This window comes from Vipera ursinii (assembly GCF_947247035.1).
Source record: "Vipera ursinii genome assembly, chromosome: 2".
Lineage (NCBI taxonomy): Eukaryota > Metazoa > Chordata > Lepidosauria > Squamata > Viperidae > Vipera > Vipera ursinii.
The window spans coordinates 44993590-45010579 of record NC_139513.1 but is presented as its reverse complement, the minus strand read 5'-3'; the positions used below and the strand labels follow the sequence as shown (position 1 = coordinate 45010579).

The following is a 16990-nucleotide window of genomic DNA, read 5'->3' as shown; positions in this document are numbered from 1 at the left end:
GCTCTTAAATGACTTGCTTTAGATAGGCTGTAATTATTTAAAGGCGGCTGGTGGTAGTGATGATGGGATATGTATATTTGAAAGGCATCCATTACAATGAAAAGATTCTTCTGGTTTCTTCAGTATAAGGTGATTCTTACTTTGGGGTACATAAGAAGTCCTAGATTATTTTTTTAAACCTATGCTTGGGGAATTGCAATGCTTTGGAATTTGGAGAGGGAATAATAGCTTTTAAATCATGCAGCTGCTTTGTATGCAGCTGTTTCTGATTCTTTTTCCCTCCAGAAAATCTACAGTTAACAAGCTAGCTTGATGAACCTTTGACTCTATAGAAAACAATACCTTTTATCTGTTTTTTTGATTGGACATAGTAACTGGAGGAGGCAATATCACCTGCATTTTGTCTATTTGACAACTTTATATTATTTGTCAGGAAAAGGATCTCATGTTCTAAAAAAGCAACAGGGAAGACTGCTTGATAACAGATCAGATACTTGTCCATATAGCTATTCAGATAGTCAGACCGGAATGTTTCTTAGTCAAATCTGGGAAGGCCAGAAGTTAAATCAAAAACTTGAAGGAGCTTCTACAGTTCTGCTTCTCAGTTTGAAAGTACTGGTATATAAATCTATAAATTTATATAAATTCTATAAATTCTACATCTCTATCAAATTTTTGTTTTAGGAATCCAGTAGATGCCAGAAAAGAGATATATAAAACAGTAACTTCTCTGCCAATTTCTGGTCATCTGGATTTCTGCAACCCAAATCTGGTAACTCTTCTAAAGAGTAGCATTGGAATTTGTGTGTTTAATGAAAAACACTTGACAGAGTTTGGAATTCACTCCACTTTCTGCTTGGCTAAAGATTTAATGATAATAAAAAAGATAAAATAATGTCAAAGGAGAGGTCTATCAATAAATGAGAATATTTGTAGCTTGTTGAAATAGCAATAGCAATAACACTTAGATTTATATACTGCTTCACAGTGCTTTACAGCTGTCTCTAAGCAGTTTACAGAGTCAACATATTGCCCCCAACAATTTGGCTCCTCATTTTACCGACCTCGGAAGGATGGAAGACAGAGTCAACCTTGAGCCTGTCAGGATCAAACTTCTGGCAGTCAGCAGAATTAGCCTGCAGTACTGCATTCTAACCACTGCACCACCCCAGAAATGAGGGGTCCTTGGTGCTCTCTGAACTTGGTTGTTTTCTTGCATTACCCAAACTAGGTAACATCATGCTACTCTAGCACTGATGATGTTATTTAGTTTGGGTAATGAAACATCTGCAAGAAAACAACCAAGCTCAGAGACCACCAAGGACCTCTCAGAGATCTATCAATTCTGATAATTCTGGTGTCTGTATAACAGGTCTACCAAGATACATGGGCATGATCTTGAGAAATTAGAACCTATGCTCTTTCTTGTTAATCAGAGATCAAGGCAATTGCTAAAGAATATATTCAAATTCTAAAATCTGATATCAAGCATCTAATGTGTCATAAACTGCAGAAAAGGCTACTGCTAAGCTTGTAAGCCGCCCTGAGTCTTCGGAGAAGGGCGGGATATAAATGGAATTAAAAAATAAAAATAAAAATAAAAAAAATAACTTACATGAAGCGAATTCTAATTTCCCCCAGTGGTAGGGAAAGGCTAGCTGCTTAAGGTTTCATTTTGGAGAGGAAGACAAGATGTAAATGTCATAAATAAGTACTTTTTTTCTATTGATGGCTAATGCTGCTTAAGTTAATTTGCAGCTCATCTGCATGCTCTGTTTAGGTAACACCATGAGACTTTAAAAAATGCTGTGCATTAGGAAAGCAATTAAATTCCTTGATTGTAAGATAAGGGTTGTGCTGTTACATGATCTTGTTTTTAATCTTTTCCCTAATTAGCACAAAAGCTAATTAAAAGCTTTTCAACATTCTGGGGAAAAAATTGGGAGTTGTACATTTATCTTAGCAACTTGAAACATAGATGATGTCAATAACAGTCACTTGAAGTTTAGAAGCAAGTGTCTGTTAAACGTATTGATAAATTACGTGAGGATTTTGTTATTTACAGGAGATGATATCCACGCTCTATGTATTGCAGCACAGAGTATAAACTGTATATCATATTCTCCCCCTGTGATCTTTGGAACTGACGGTCCAAAGAATTATGGTATTTAAAGGTAAAGGTAAAGGTAAAGGTTCCCCCGCACATGCGTGCTAGTCGTTTCCAACTCTAGGGGCCGGTGCTCATATCCGTTTCAAAGCCGAAGAGCCAGCGTTTGTCCAAGGATGTCTCCGTGGTCATGTGGCCAGCATGACTAGACGCCAAAGGCGCATGGAACGCTGTTAATCTTGTCAATCTGATTGACAAGCTCAGTGTCCTAACCCACTGAGCCACCGTGTCCCTTATTATGGTATTTACTTATTTAAAATTAATATGGTCAAGGACAGAAGCAATCTAGAACTAAGGAGAAATTTTATGACAGTTAGAACAGTTAATCAGTGGAACAACCTGCCTCCAGAGGTGGTGAATGCTCCAACACTGGAGGTTTTTAAGAAGAGACTGGACAGCCATTTGCCTGAAATAGTATAGGGTTTCCTGCCTGAGCAGGGGGTTGGACTAGAAGACCTCCAAGGTCCCTTCCAACTTTTATTATTATTATTGTTATTATATTGGTGCTGAGCATGGATTTCTTCAGCCGCTCCACTATTGGTTTTGGAAGCTCCTAAATGAATGATTATTAGATTATGGTACTTGGTCACAAACATCCATGCGCATTAACCATAGTGGGTGCAGCAGCAACTAGTGAGATAACATACAGGTAGTCCTTGATTGACAACCACAATTGGGACTAGAATTTCTGTTGCTAACTAAGATGGCTGTTAAGTGAGTCACACCCAGTTGTGTGATTTTTTTGGCACAGTTGTTAAGCAAATCACTGCAGGTGAATCATGTGGTCATTATGCAAATCCAGCTTCCCCATTGGCCCTTGCTTGTGGGAAGCTGGCTGAGAAGGTTGCAAATGGTCGCCACATGACTTTGGGATGCTGCAACCATTGCAGATACATTTGCCAAGCACCCAAATTTCGATCACGTGACTGTGGGGATGCCGCCACAGTCATACCTGCGAGGACTGGTTGCAAGTCGCTTTTTCAGTGCACTTTTCATTTCGAACCATTCGCTAAACTAAGGGTGGTAACTCAAGGACATCCTGTAGCGATGTAATGACTGATATCCAATAGCATAAAGAAATTGATTTCATAACCTACTCCAAATTGGAAAGCTAGGTTTCACCTATGAAAGGTTTGAACTACTGTTTGAAATAACATTAAGACACTGGCTTTTTCAGAAAGAAGTAATTACACTTTCCTAATTTGGGTAACATTGAAACTATAGTTAATTTGAAGGGTGGGGTTGGTTGGTGGTCATTTTGGTTGGCTTTGATTTAATTGCTTGCACTGCTAAAAAAAACCTGGATATATGGCAAATGTTGTATGTAAATGGACATATGATCATCCAAAGATCATCACTGAAGGCACAGAGTCATGTGTGTCTGTCTCTGTTTTCTTACTGCTAATGGCAGCTGCCTGATATAATTAGCTGGATGGGTAGGCTTTTCCGAAGAAAGCCAATATTTTCTTTGCCTGTTTTTTTAGGTTGCAGTTGCTCCTTGGTGGCTGCCAGTTAAAGGAGCAAACTGGAAGCACCCAGAAGGCCCTGATTCTGATATCTTAAAGAGGTGAGCCCCAAATGGTACCAAGCTCCGATGGGTATTTTGCTGAAAATGCACCAGAATCACTGAGAGATATTTTATTACTCTGAATTAAGCATCACCGGACAAATAAGTACAAATAACTTGATGTTGTCAGAATAAAGGAACCTATCACAGATCAGATTTTATTTGGGGGTGGGGTGGGGGAGATTTATTGGTAGCAAGAAAGATTTCTTGCCAGTGCAGTCCTAGGCGACATTAATAGAGGGATAGAATCAAGTATTAGTACCACTTTGTAAAGCCTTAGTAAGACCTGGAATATTGCATTCAGTTTTGATACCACAATATAAATAAAGATGCTGAGATTCTGGAAAGAGTGTGGAGAAGAGCAACAAGAATGATTAGGGGACTGGAGACTAGAAGATGAAGGACTAGGGGAGACATGATAGCAGTGTTACAGTATTTGAAAGGCTGCCACAAAGATGAGGGGTTAGGGTTAGGGTTTTTCAAAGCACCAGAAGGCAAGACAAGAAACAGTGGATGAAACTAAACAAGGAGAGAAGCTACCTAGAACCAAGGAAAAATTTCCTAACAGTGAAAACAATTAACCAGTGAATGGCTTGTCTTCAGAAAATGTGGGTGCTCCATCACTGGAGGCTATTAAGAAGAGACTAGACAGCCATTTGTCTCAAATGGTATGGGGTCTCCTGCTTGAGCAGAGGGCTGGACTAGAAGACCTCCAAGTCCCTTCCAACTCTGTTATTCTATATGAGAACCCCAAAGCTTATCATTGACTGGGACAAATACCAGCTGACTTTTTAAAAGTCTTTGATTTCTTGAGATATGCTACATCCTTGGTACATTTTATATGAAAGGGGAGGCTCTGTAACTTGCTAATCACTAAGAAGATGAATGTTTTGGTGTTGGAAGATGTATTAAGTGTCTATTCATATGTAAATGTATCTACTCATACATTTCTGTCCTATTTCTGAGAATTGTGTTTTTGCTTGCTTGCTTCGCATGACAGCTTCAGTAACTAAATACAAAACATACGCATGTATTGATTAATATGGTTGCAAGGATACAGGTAGCCATTGGTTTATGACAGCACTTGGGATCAGAGTTGCCATTGCTAAGCGACATGATTGTAAAGCACGACATCACATGACTGCACCTCTTAGTGACCACAGTTCCTGAAGTCCCAATTGCTATCATTAGGCAAGGACCGCATGTGTCATTAAGCAAGGACCTCACATGATTGCAATTTCCAAGTACTGGCTGTCTTTCCCTTTGACTGCAGCAAATGTTGGAAATCACAGTCGTGTGACCATCACTTGATGTGACATCATAATTGCAAGGCAGCCATTGGATGCCTGGATCATATGATTGTAGGGACACTGTGACAGCCCAAACTCCCAAAGACTGGTCATAACTATCCCCATTCAGTGTCATCACAAATTTGAACAGTCACTGAAAGAGTGGTCATAACCCAAGGAACACCTGTATGCACATTTCATATTTTGGGAAGGTTGTTTTCCCCCTCTTTCGTTACAATTTTAAGTTAAATGTTAGCTATTGTTTATACCTTGTTTCTAATGAATTATGTGATCACATCTCAAGTATAAATTTGATTTCAGTTATATTATCAAACCACAAAAAACCACAGTATATAACTAAAACTATTTTGTAAAAAAAATAAAAAGGTTGAAAGGTTACAAATACAGTTGCAAGAAAAAGTATGTGAACCCTTTGGGATTACATGGAGTTTTGCATGAATTGGCCATAAAATGCGCTCTAAATGTCATGTAAGTCACAACAATAGAAAAACGCAGTCGGCTTAAAATAATACTACACAAACATTAGCTGTTGTCATGTTTTAATTGAACATACGATGGAAACATTCACAGTGCAGGGTGGAAAAAGTATGTGAACCTTTGGACTTAATACTGGTTGACCCTCCTTTGGCAGCAATAACCTCAACCAAACGTTTCCTGTAGTTGCAGATCAGACCTGCACAACGATCTGGAGTAATTTTGGACCACTCCTCTGCACAAAACTGTTTCAGTGTAGCAATATTCTTGGGATGTCTGGTGTGAATCGCTCTCTTAAGGTCATGCCACAGCATTTCAATCGGGTTGAGGTCAGGACTCTGACTGGGCCACTCCAGAAGGCGTATTCTGTTCTGTTGAAGCCATTGTTTTGTTGAATTACTTGTATGCTTTGGGTCATTGTCCTGTTGCATCACCCATCCTCTGCGGAGCTTCAGTTGGCGGACAGATGGTCGTACGTTTTCCTGCAAAATGTCCTGATAAACTCTGGAATTCATTTTCCCATCAATGACAACAATCCGTCCAGGCCCTGAGGCAGCAAAGCAGCCCCAAACCATGATGCTCCCTCCGCCATGTTTTACAGTGGGGATGAGGTTTTGATGTTGGTGTGCTGTGCCTTTTTTTCTCCACATATAGTGTTGTGTGTTTTTCCCAAACAACTCAATTTTGGTTTCATCTGTCCACAGTATATTTTGCCAGTAGTGCTGTGGAACATTCAGGTGCTCTTTTGCAAACTTCAAACGTGCTGCAATATTTTTTTTGGACAGCAATGGCTTCCTCCGTGGTGTCCTCCCATGTACTCCATTCTTGTTTAATGTTTTCCTTATTGTAGATGTGTCAACAAAAATGTTAGCATGTGCCAGAGATTTCTGTAGGTCTTTAGCTGACACTCTAGGATTCTTCTTTACCTCATTAAGCATTATGCGCTGTGCTCTTGCAGTCATTTTTACAGGATGACCACGCCTAGGGAGAGTAGCAACAGTACTAAACTTTCTCCATTTGTAGACAGTCTGTCTTACCGTGGACACATGAACATCAAGGCTTTTGGAGATACTTTTGTAACCCTTTCCAGCTTCATGCAAGTCAACAATTCTTGATCGTAGGTCTTCTGAGAACTCTTTTCTGCAAGGCATGGTTCACATCAGACAGTGCTTCTTGAGACCAGTAAACCCAAAACAGGTGCGTGTTTTTAAAGGGCAGGACAGCTGTCAGCAACACATCCAATATCATCACACTGGTTGGAGTCAAGGTTGGCTCACTCCTGGCTCCAATTAGCTCTTGGAGAAGTCATTAGGCTAGGGGTTCACATACTTTTTCCACCCTGCACTGTGAATGTTTCCATCTTATGTTCAATTAAAACATGACAACAGCTAATGTTTGTGTAGTATTATTTTAAGCAGACTGTTTTTTTTTATTGTTGTGACTTACATGACATTTAGAGTGCATTTTATGGCCAATTCATGCAAAACTCCACGTAAGGCCATACCTGGAATACTGCATCCAGTTTTGGTCACCATGATGTAAAAAAGATGTCGAGACTCTAGAAAGGGTACAGAGAAGAGCAACAAAGATGATTGGGGGACTGGAGGTTAAAACATATCGGGAACGGTTGCTGGAATTGGGTATGTGTAGTTTAATGAAGAGAAGGTGAGGGGTGACATGATAGCAGTGTTTCAGTATCTTAGGGGCTGCCACAAAGAAGAGGGAGTCAAGCTATTCTCCAAAGCACCTGAAAGCAGGACAAGAAGCAACAGATGGAAACTAGTCAAGGAGAGAAGCAACCTAGAACTAAGGAGAAACTTCCTGACAGTTAGAACAATTAACCAGTGGAACAACCTGCCTCCAGAGGTGGTGAATGCTCCAACACTGGAGGTTTTTAAGAAGAGACTGGACAGCCATTTGCCTGAAATGGTATAGGGTTTCCTGCCTGAGCAGGGGGTTGGACTAGATGACCTCCAAGGTACCTTTCAACAACTTCTTCTTCTTCTTCTTCTTCTTCTTCTTCTTCTTCTTCTTCTTCTTCTTCTTCTTCTTCTTCTTCTTCTTCTTCTTATTATTATTATTATTATTATTATTATTATTATTATTATTATTATCATTATCATTATCATTATCATTATCATTATCATTATTATTATCATTATTAAATCCCAAAGGGTTCACATACTTTTTCTTGCAACTGTATGTGTGCATTTGTTTATGAAAATTGATTTGCTCCCCAACTTCAGTATCCCACCCTGTACCCCTTTTTATTAAAGCAGAACCTTTAATGTGAAACCCTCATTTTCACCCCCTGGATTTATTTTGGAGAAAACTAAAAGTAGTGAAATGGCCTTCATACTCTATCATTATATAATATTAATCAGTTTCTGCTCCTCAGGGCTGATAAAAGCATTTGGCTTCCCCCCCCCCCCCCCCGCAAATCTTTTATGACAAGAACCATATCATGATAATACCATTTCCAGTGTACTTCCCTTATTTAGTCTCCAATGGGAAAGAAGGAGAATGAACTGATTACAAAAATAGAAGTATCCATTGTCATCAGGGAATTAAAGGGGAAAGAAAGGAAGGGCAAAATCAGTTCTAAATAAGCGTTCTAGATATCTGCTCTCTTTAACCTTAATGCTATGTGAAAGTTTATCTTCCTGATCTAGGTCATGACACCGACTTATTAATCTTAAGTGTTCCAGACTGGCATTCTGAAATGATGACACTTAAGAAGAAGAAGAGAGTATATTCTACTGTGCTTAGAGCCATGAATTCTCATTTCATACAAATGTGGGGATGAAACAAGGGGTCTGGGTCCAGGGCTGGAGAAGGCAGATGGGAAAGAAGGTTGTGAGAAGCAGAACTTTGGAGAGAGGTGAGAAAGAAGAATATGGGCATTAGAGAAAACAACACTACAGTAACTCGATGTCTATGTAGATTCTCGGTCATCTGGGTCATGGTTGTCCCTAAACGCAACTGTTTTCAAAAGGCAAGTAGACTGTCTTGCTTTTTTTTTTTCCTAGAAAACATTTCGCTTCTCATCCAAGAAGCTTCTTCAGTTCCAACTGACTGGTGGCGAACGGAAGGACACCAGAGAATTGCAAAGAATATAAAACCTTCCATTCCCCACCAGTCACTTAGAACGGAAGAAGCTACTTGGATGAGAAGCGAAATGTTTTCAAAGGGAAAAAAAAAGTATAGTTGCTTTTTGAAAGAAAACCGCTAACTTTGGGTCTACAGTAGTTGTCAATTATAGCTAGACTATAGGGAAGAGTTGTATGTGTTTGACTTGACCAGTGTCAAGACTTTGGTATTGTTAGGATGATTTGTTTTGTAGCTTTCATATATGAGTGAAACGATGACCCTGAAGTTCATCTTAGATTTGAAGAGCATTCCAGCATCTATTTGGACATTCAAAAAACAGTTCCCGTGATGGAGTAATATCAAAAATTAACTATGTATTTTCTTCTCTTTTCAACTTTTTGTTAAGAGTTGATTCATCAGCTCTTCGTTCTTCATTAGGGCACAATTTTTCAGGGCCTTGTATTCTATAGTAACTTCTTGTTGCCATCTGGGCATGTACAGTCACTGGGGTTATGGGAACATGTGTACTGTAGTAAATTGAAAAAAAATGCCTAAAATGTCTGTGCATTTTTATGCCTTTTTACATTACTAAAGCAGGTTAATGCTAAGTCTGGGTCTCTTAATTAGATACTTGGATTTAGTGTGATTTACTGAGATGCTCATTCCATCTTTGGTTATCATTGGTTGACTGGTTATTGCAGCTTGATTCCCTGCAAAGGAAATGATTCTATGCTAAGCACAGACATGGCAGAATTCAGTGTATCAGATATACCCTGGGTAATGTCTTGCTTGAATGGGATCAAATAAGACATTAAATTATAGGTGTCTCTTTCGTAGGTAGTGGACAAATGCACTTTAGACTGATCAGAGTCAAACGCTGAAACTAAGACAAAAAGGGGCAAGGTTAAATGATGGTTAAGAATGGTATATGTGTTAGTCCAACAAGGTACACTAGTGACTAGACCAAAAAACCAATGCTGTGTAGTCAGAACTACTACATGGTCCTGCTCAACCTTAACTCTTATCCGTATCCGTATCCGTATCTGTATCCTTATCCTTACCCTTATGTTTACCATCTTTCCTCCAGTCTTCAAGGCCATGCCCAAAACCTTCTAAATATGTGAACCAGATGTTCATTTCTGATTAATAAAGTACACTATGAACATGATTTCTGAAAAGCTTTCTCAGCATTACCCCCTTTCAATAGTTAAAATTACAACTGAATAAAGACTTCTTGCAGCACCGTAGTAATTGTCTGCAGTCTCATCTTAGAGATACAGTAATACTTTGTAAGGCACAGAAGCCCTTGCAACAGCCCCAATAACTGAAGACTCTCCAGAATGTAGTAATCTACCTATGCACTTGTACCCCGTTAAGATTTAATAGGCAGCATAATCTCTTAATTTATTAAGTTTAGCAATAGATTGAACCCTAAACTATTGTGTCTGATTCTAAGCAATCCATTATAGGAGGGATAGTGATAAATTAGAATACATCCAGAAAAGAGCGTCTAGGATGATGAGTTTAGAAAGAAAAACGTATGAAGAACAATTGAATGAGTAGGGTGTTCAACCTAGAGAAGAGAATGCTGTGTGGAGCTTTGATAGCTTTCTTTAAGAATTTAAAAAACTGTTTGCAGCGAGCCTGTTATATGCACAAAGATGGAAACTTTCTGAAATTCCCACAATGGAGGAATGGTTCATGAAGGTGATGAAACTTGCAGAAATGGCAACGTTTACTTGTTTGATTAGAGAGAAGACAACAAACACATTTATTAGTGAGTGGAAACTCTTTATCTTCTTTTTGCTAAGGTCCATTCTCATAACTTTAGTGATTTTTATTGGTATATAGTAGTTTAGTTTTGAGTATCCTGTGGATAGAAAACCTAGACATCAATGTAAATAGAGAGGGACAGCATAAAAACAAGACAGGAAAGGCTATTGCTACGCCACAAAATAGGAGGAATCATGAAAACCTTTCATCGGGCCTCAGAGTTGCCTAATTGAGAAAATATTAGTTTACAGTGTCCTTGTAAAATACGTGTTGCTAGGTTTGCTAATTATGAAAATGCAGTTGCTATTTGTCATATGAGAAATTATTGTGCAGCGCTTCATTTAATGATTTGGGTAGGACTAGCTGTGCCACAAGCAAAACACATGTGATTGGGCCATATTTGTCCATGCTTTGTATTAATAACATTATCTATACTCGAATAAAAGCACTGGTATTTCACAAGAGAAAAATAAATGTGACGCTGTCATTCAAAGAGCATGAGTTCATATTTCTTTCATATCATATTTTGTTTCATCTTTGTTGCTGACCAAAAATATGTGTGTGTGAACATGCATATGTCAGTGTGCTTGATTTTAAGGTAACGAAGTGCTAGAGAAATTCTGAGGGATTTTTATAATTCTTTGTGGTCATTGTTCATAACGTTGTCAGCCAAGTTACGCAATAGCATATTGGCACTCTGGTAGAGGCATACAGAATAAATTCTCTCCTGGAGTACATTCCCTTTCCACCAATATTAACTGGAGTGGAAAGGGACATGTGTCCTTGGCTAGCTAGAGAAAGGATGAGAGGATTGCTGACAGGTTCATATGTCATTCTATATACTGAAAGATATAGCACTGGTCAAGTTTGGAAAATTGATCAGAAGCTACACTTCCTCATTTCAATCTTCTGCCACCACACTCCAGTTTTATTTGCAATGTTTTATGCCATCTTTAGTTGTGATGTTGTGCAAAAGAAGAACAAAAACAGTTGGGAGGGACCTTGGAGGTCTTCTAGTCCAACGCCCTGCCTCAGTCAAGAAACCCTATACCATTTCAGACAGAATGTTGTCCAATCTCTTTTTTTAAAAAATACAAAACACTCCAATGTCAGAGCACTTTTGCAGGCAAGACGTAAGCAGGCTTCTCAAAAGCCTGAATCACGCTATTAAAGGCACCGCGTGTATTGCTAATTCTGTATGACATTTGGTAGCCAATTAATTTCATTTTCTTTGCAAATGCATACAATTGATACTATCTTTTCATTTGTTATTTCTGGTCTCTTTTTGTCACATGCTTTTTCTAAGCCGAACTTCCCTCTTTCCTTTCTTTTGCTTTCATCATCTCTGAGTTTTGTTTTTAAAGTTGTATCCATTAATTGGATTGAGGCTAACTCTAAGAGTAAATACCCGTGTTGTGCCTTTATTTGTTTTGTTACCGGCACACATTGTGTCAAACAATTCTGAGGTTTGGTAAGACATGCTAACTCCTTCCTTACGCAGGATCTTAAAAAGTTGCCAAACCTCTTTTGTTTTCCTTGTTTTACCATTTGCTTTGTTTGTTTATCTCTCAGGCTGGACCATCCAGTTCTTCATGTTTCTTGGAATGATGCTGTGGCCTTTTGCGCTTGGGCAGGAAAACGGTTACCAACTGAAGCCGAATGGGAATATAGCTGCCGGGGAGGTCTTGAAAACAGGTACTCATCATTATTTTGTAATTTTCCAGATAAATAAATTAAGCAAAGAAAACTAAGTATATCTTCTACCTAGTTTCTAAACTGAAAAACCACTTTTCCACAGAGCCTATTTAAGTTAATGCAGAATCAATGGTATTGAATTTAATGCTGTGTTATAAAACTACGGTGGCTCAGTGGGTTGGGACGCTGAGCTTGTCGATCAGAAGGTTGGCAGTTTGGCGGGTCGAATCCCGAGTGCCGCGTAACAGAGTGAGCGCCTGTTACTCGTCCCAGCTTTTGCCAACCTAGCAGTTCGAAAGCACGTAAAAACGCAAGTAGAAAAATAGGGACCACTACGGTGGGAAGGTAACAGCGTTCCATGCGCCTTTGGCGTCTAGTCATGCCGGCCACATGACCACGGAGACGTCCTCGGACAAGCACTGGCTCTTCGGCTTTGAAACGGAGATGAGCACCGGCCCCTAGAGTCGGAAACGACTAGCACGCATGTGCGGGGGAACCTTTACCTTTACCTTATAAAACTACTGTAGAAGTGCAAGCTGCTAATATTTATATCTTAAGTGTGTAGGTCAGCCTTCTCTCTCTCTTGATATCCCATTAGTAATTTCATTTTTTAATAGTAATATTATTAAATATTACAATTGCACAACTGCATTCCTTAACTTTTTGCCTTTGCTTGTTTTGACAGACTTTTTCCCTGGGGAAACAAACTTCATCCAAATGGTCAGCACTATGCAAATATTTGGCAGGGAGAATTCCCTAGAAGCAATACAGAGGAAGATGGCTACAAAGGCACCGCACCTGTAAGTTAGTGATGTGATAACACAGGGCTGTCAAACTCAATTTCATTGAGGGCCGCATCAGAGTTGTGGTTGACCTTGGGGGAGGCAGGGCGGGCTGAGGTGGGTATAGTGTGGGTGGGTGTGGCTAACTCAACATCACTCGTGTCAGGCGGGACAAGGAGGGGATCCATTGTCTCAGCTGAGGAAGGTGAGACCAGGACGAGCACTATATCCTTGTCCACCAGAGGAGTCTTGCTGTCCCTCTCAAGACATGCAGAGGACCCCCAGTGATGCAGGCTGTCCGTTGCCCTGGGCAGTGGAGGGCAAGCGCCCAGTTCAGCCTTTCCCAAGGGGGTGCCCTGCTGCACTTACCTCCTCCTCAAGGCTGCTGCTGATTGGCTCACTCTCCTTGGACAAGTTGCTCATGGTGTGTGCGGGAGGACAAAGTGTGTGGGTCAGAGGGAGGCCCACTCCCTCTCCCTGCTAGGAGACCCAGCTTTGTAACCAAAGCAATAGGATGGAAGACCACCAGGAGAGGTCAGAAGGAGGGGACAAGGGGATGGCGAAAGGGCAGCAGGGCTGCTTGTGGCCAAGTGTTAAGGCAAGACTTCCCTCAGACCATTCCTTCCTCTCATTCTAATCTTCCTCTCTCCCTTCCCCCCCTTTTCTTCTTTTTCCTTCCCTCTTCATTCTCCTTCCCTTCTTCTTCCTTCCCCTCTTTCCTTCTTTTTGTTTGTCTTTCCTCTTTCCCTGTCTCCTTTACTGTCCCTTCTTGGATGCTCAAATTCAAAAGGGGAAACATTTCTCGATGCCTCCTTGCCTTGTGATCGTTTAAAAGACTGAGACCAAACCAGGCTCAGTTTATCCCGTGCTTGAATTTAGTGGGGGCATCCACAGACAACAGTACAGCAAAACTGTCAAAATGGTGGCTGTGATGGTTGATCAGAGCTCCTCTGTTTTTTATGTGCAACAGCTTTAGCATTTCGGAACAGAGGTAAGTTAGTTGCTTTTCTATTAATACATAATCCTTAAAAGAGCTCTTCTGCAGGGACCCTGCTGTGATCTAATTCAGACTGGAAATATAGCAAAGGAAAATATTTTCCCCCACTCTGTTTTGTCCTGTTTTCACCACTGGAAATGGCTGTTTGCAACACACAAGGAGGGGATACTTTCCTAAGAGTTCACAATTCAAGAATACCAATGTTAACTTGGATTGACAATAAAGCCCTGTCTGTGACAAAAGAGAATACAAAATTGCTTTCTCCTTTGAGCCCAAGTCTTAATGGATCCAGGATTGAAGCAGAACTGCATGAACTGGGGCATCTCCAATCTTCCTTCCTTCCTTCCTTCCTTCCTTCCTTCCTTCCTTCCTTCCTTCCTTCCTTCCTTCCTTCCTTCCTTCCTTCCCTCCCTCCCTCCCTCCCTCCCTCCCTCCATTCCTTCTTTTCTCTCCCCCATTCATTCATTTGTTCCTTCTTTCCTCCCTTTTTCTCTCCCTCCCACCCTCTCTTCCTTCCTCCTTTTCCCTCCCTCCCTCCCTTTCTTCCTCCCTCCCTCCCTCTCTTCTTTATATGTTTTAGCCTCCAGTCCCCTAACCATCTTTGTTGCTATTCTCTGTACCCTTTCTAGAGCCTTGGCATCTTCTTTAGATTCTGGTGACCAAAACTGGATGCAGTATTCCAAATGTGGCCTTACCAAGGCATTATGAAGTGGTATTAACACTTCATATGATCTTGATTCTATCCCTCTGTTAATGCAGCCTAGGTTTCTAGTTGGGTTTTTTTGGCAGCTGCAGCACACTGCTGGCTCACATTTAAGTGATTGTCCACTTGGCTTCCAAGATCCCTGTCTCAGTTGAGCCAGGTTCATGTAAAGCATCAGGTATATCAGTAAAGACGGATCCCATTTGGGCAAAAAGAACTATGATAGCTGTGTTCACTGTATGTTGAGTCTACATCAGAATCTTCTCTCCCCCCCACCCCCACCCCCAAAAAAGAAAAGCTTTTTGTAATTCTTTTTGATTTCTATGACAATCACTATTAACTATTTGAGAAAATTGGATGCCATTTTTAGGCATAGTCGTCCTTTCTAGGAAATGATGCCTAGGAAATGATAGGAAGGTGAAGTATGAAGGTTTTGTACAAAGTGTCTTTAAAGTGAAGGGAAATGTAGATCATTTACCCTCCTTATAGGCCAGAGTAAATTTGCATGGAAGTATATAATAGTGTTGCCCCTAAGCTAGGAACCTTAAAACCATTTAAAATGAAAGGTAGAAGGATCCTACAAAATGGTGATGGGTATACTGTATATAAGAGAAATATTTCATCTCACACAGTGCTTGGATGATATGTAGAGAAGTAGATTATACAATACCAGGAAAATCAGAAGGAAATTCACACAGGGATAGAGTTTTTAACCAAATTGTTTTGAACTGTAACAGCCTGTGCATCCCATGCTGCTTAGATTATTAGTTATACAACTAGGTATTCTTCTGTGGCCAGAGTACCTAAAGATCTGGGTGAGGGGTCTGTCTGTAAAACATGAGAATTTAGAAAATATGTTAAGGGAAGATTTTTTTCCCTAGTAATGAGAAAACTGCAACATAGATCATCATCATCATCATTAAGAACAGAACAATTACAAAGCAATATGGTACAGATGAATTCTTCTTTCAGTAAATCCACTGGTTAGTAATAGGATAAATAATGTAACTTTTCTGCAGCATTAACCACTTTTTTTCCCTCTGAGGCAGGTAACAGCATTTCCTCCAAATGGTTATGGCCTGTACAACATTGTGGGAAATGCCTGGGAGTGGACATCAGATTGGTGGGAAATTAATCATTCTGCAGATGAAACATACAGCCCGGTGAGTATCTTCATCTGCTGACCTGCTCTTTTTCTAACTAAATTCCTAGTTCACATTATAGAATTTGATACACTGCATGGTTGATACAAAGCAGCTTTATTAAAGGTATTTTCCAGCTAAGCTGTTATTGACTTAGACTTGCAAGAGGGGTACCCATTTTCCAACAGAAATGTAGCTGTATTCACAAACTACTTTTATGTATTTTGAGGCGAAGCTGAGTGAATGCTATGTACACTCTGTAAAACCATTAATAGCAAATCACCATGTCTTTGCTTTAGACTTGAGATACCAATAGCAATAGCACTTAGAGTTATATACCACTTCCAAATGCTTTACAGCCCTCTCTAAGCAGTTTACAGAGTCAGCCTATTGCCCCCAACAATCTGGGTCCTCATTTTATCGACCTCGGAAGGATGGAAGGCTGAGTCAACCTTGAGCCGGTCAGGATCAAACTTCTGGCAGTCATCAGAATTAGCCTGCAATACTGTATTCTAACCACTATGCCGCCAGGGCTCATGTGCCCAGTTTCTATTTTTGAAAAGAAAAAATATAAAATACCTACTGCAGTCAAACGCCATTCAACTTTGTACTTCCTTTAACTTGTTTGTGTTCATGTATGTTACCTTTGTGAGGTTAAATATAAGTACCACAAAATTATTCTTCAATTATTTAGCTTTTGCAATCCCTGATTTGAGTATCTCTGGGCCAGGCAAGTTGAAGATTTTTTTTAAATATATGAAGCTGTTTTGTGGTAAAAAAAGATGGTTGGTTCATATAGTGGCTAGATACTGCAATGATGCCTAATCTGATTACAATTTTTCAGTCTCCAGAATAAAATCAAAACCTGTTTGAATGCGAGGGGTGGGGTTTGTTTGTCAAATGCTCTTAAACACATTGAGCCAGAAGCCCCCAACCTTTTAGGCACCAGGGACCAGGCACCAGGGAGAGATTTTTTCGTGGACCGGAGGGGGTGTGGTTTTGTATGTTGCCTGCATCCCATGGATGGGGCTTGTTTGCACAGCCTGGTTTCTGGCATACTGCGGTGCAGTACCAGTCCATGGACTGGGGATTGGGGACTTAAGCCATGTATAATCAAGTCTCCAGTATAGAATTATCACCTGTTAACTGAGGAGTCCGAAGTTGGAGGGTGAGCTACGTAAAGAAATTACATGGGCAGATGAATTGGCCTAGGGGACTTATATGTATATTGTAATATGCAAGGAACTTTATTGTTTGTGTGTTTCTGAGAAGTAATAAAAAAAGTAGAAT

General features: G+C 40.1%; 1 protein-coding gene across 1 annotated transcript in view; it reads left to right on the top strand.

Moving 5' to 3' along the window:
- SUMF1 (sulfatase modifying factor 1) overlaps positions 1-16990 on the top strand; it is a gene marked incomplete at its 5' end in the record, with an annotated part of 73844 nt that overhangs the window by 40885 nt on the left and 15969 nt on the right. The window contains 4 exons of the mRNA XM_083354086.1: positions 3652-3734; positions 11954-12076; positions 12762-12876; positions 15608-15721. Of these exons, the coding sequence (XP_083210212.1) occupies positions 3652-3734; positions 11954-12076; positions 12762-12876; positions 15608-15721 (435 nt within the window). The remainder of the gene's footprint in view (positions 1-3651; positions 3735-11953; positions 12077-12761; positions 12877-15607; positions 15722-16990) is intronic.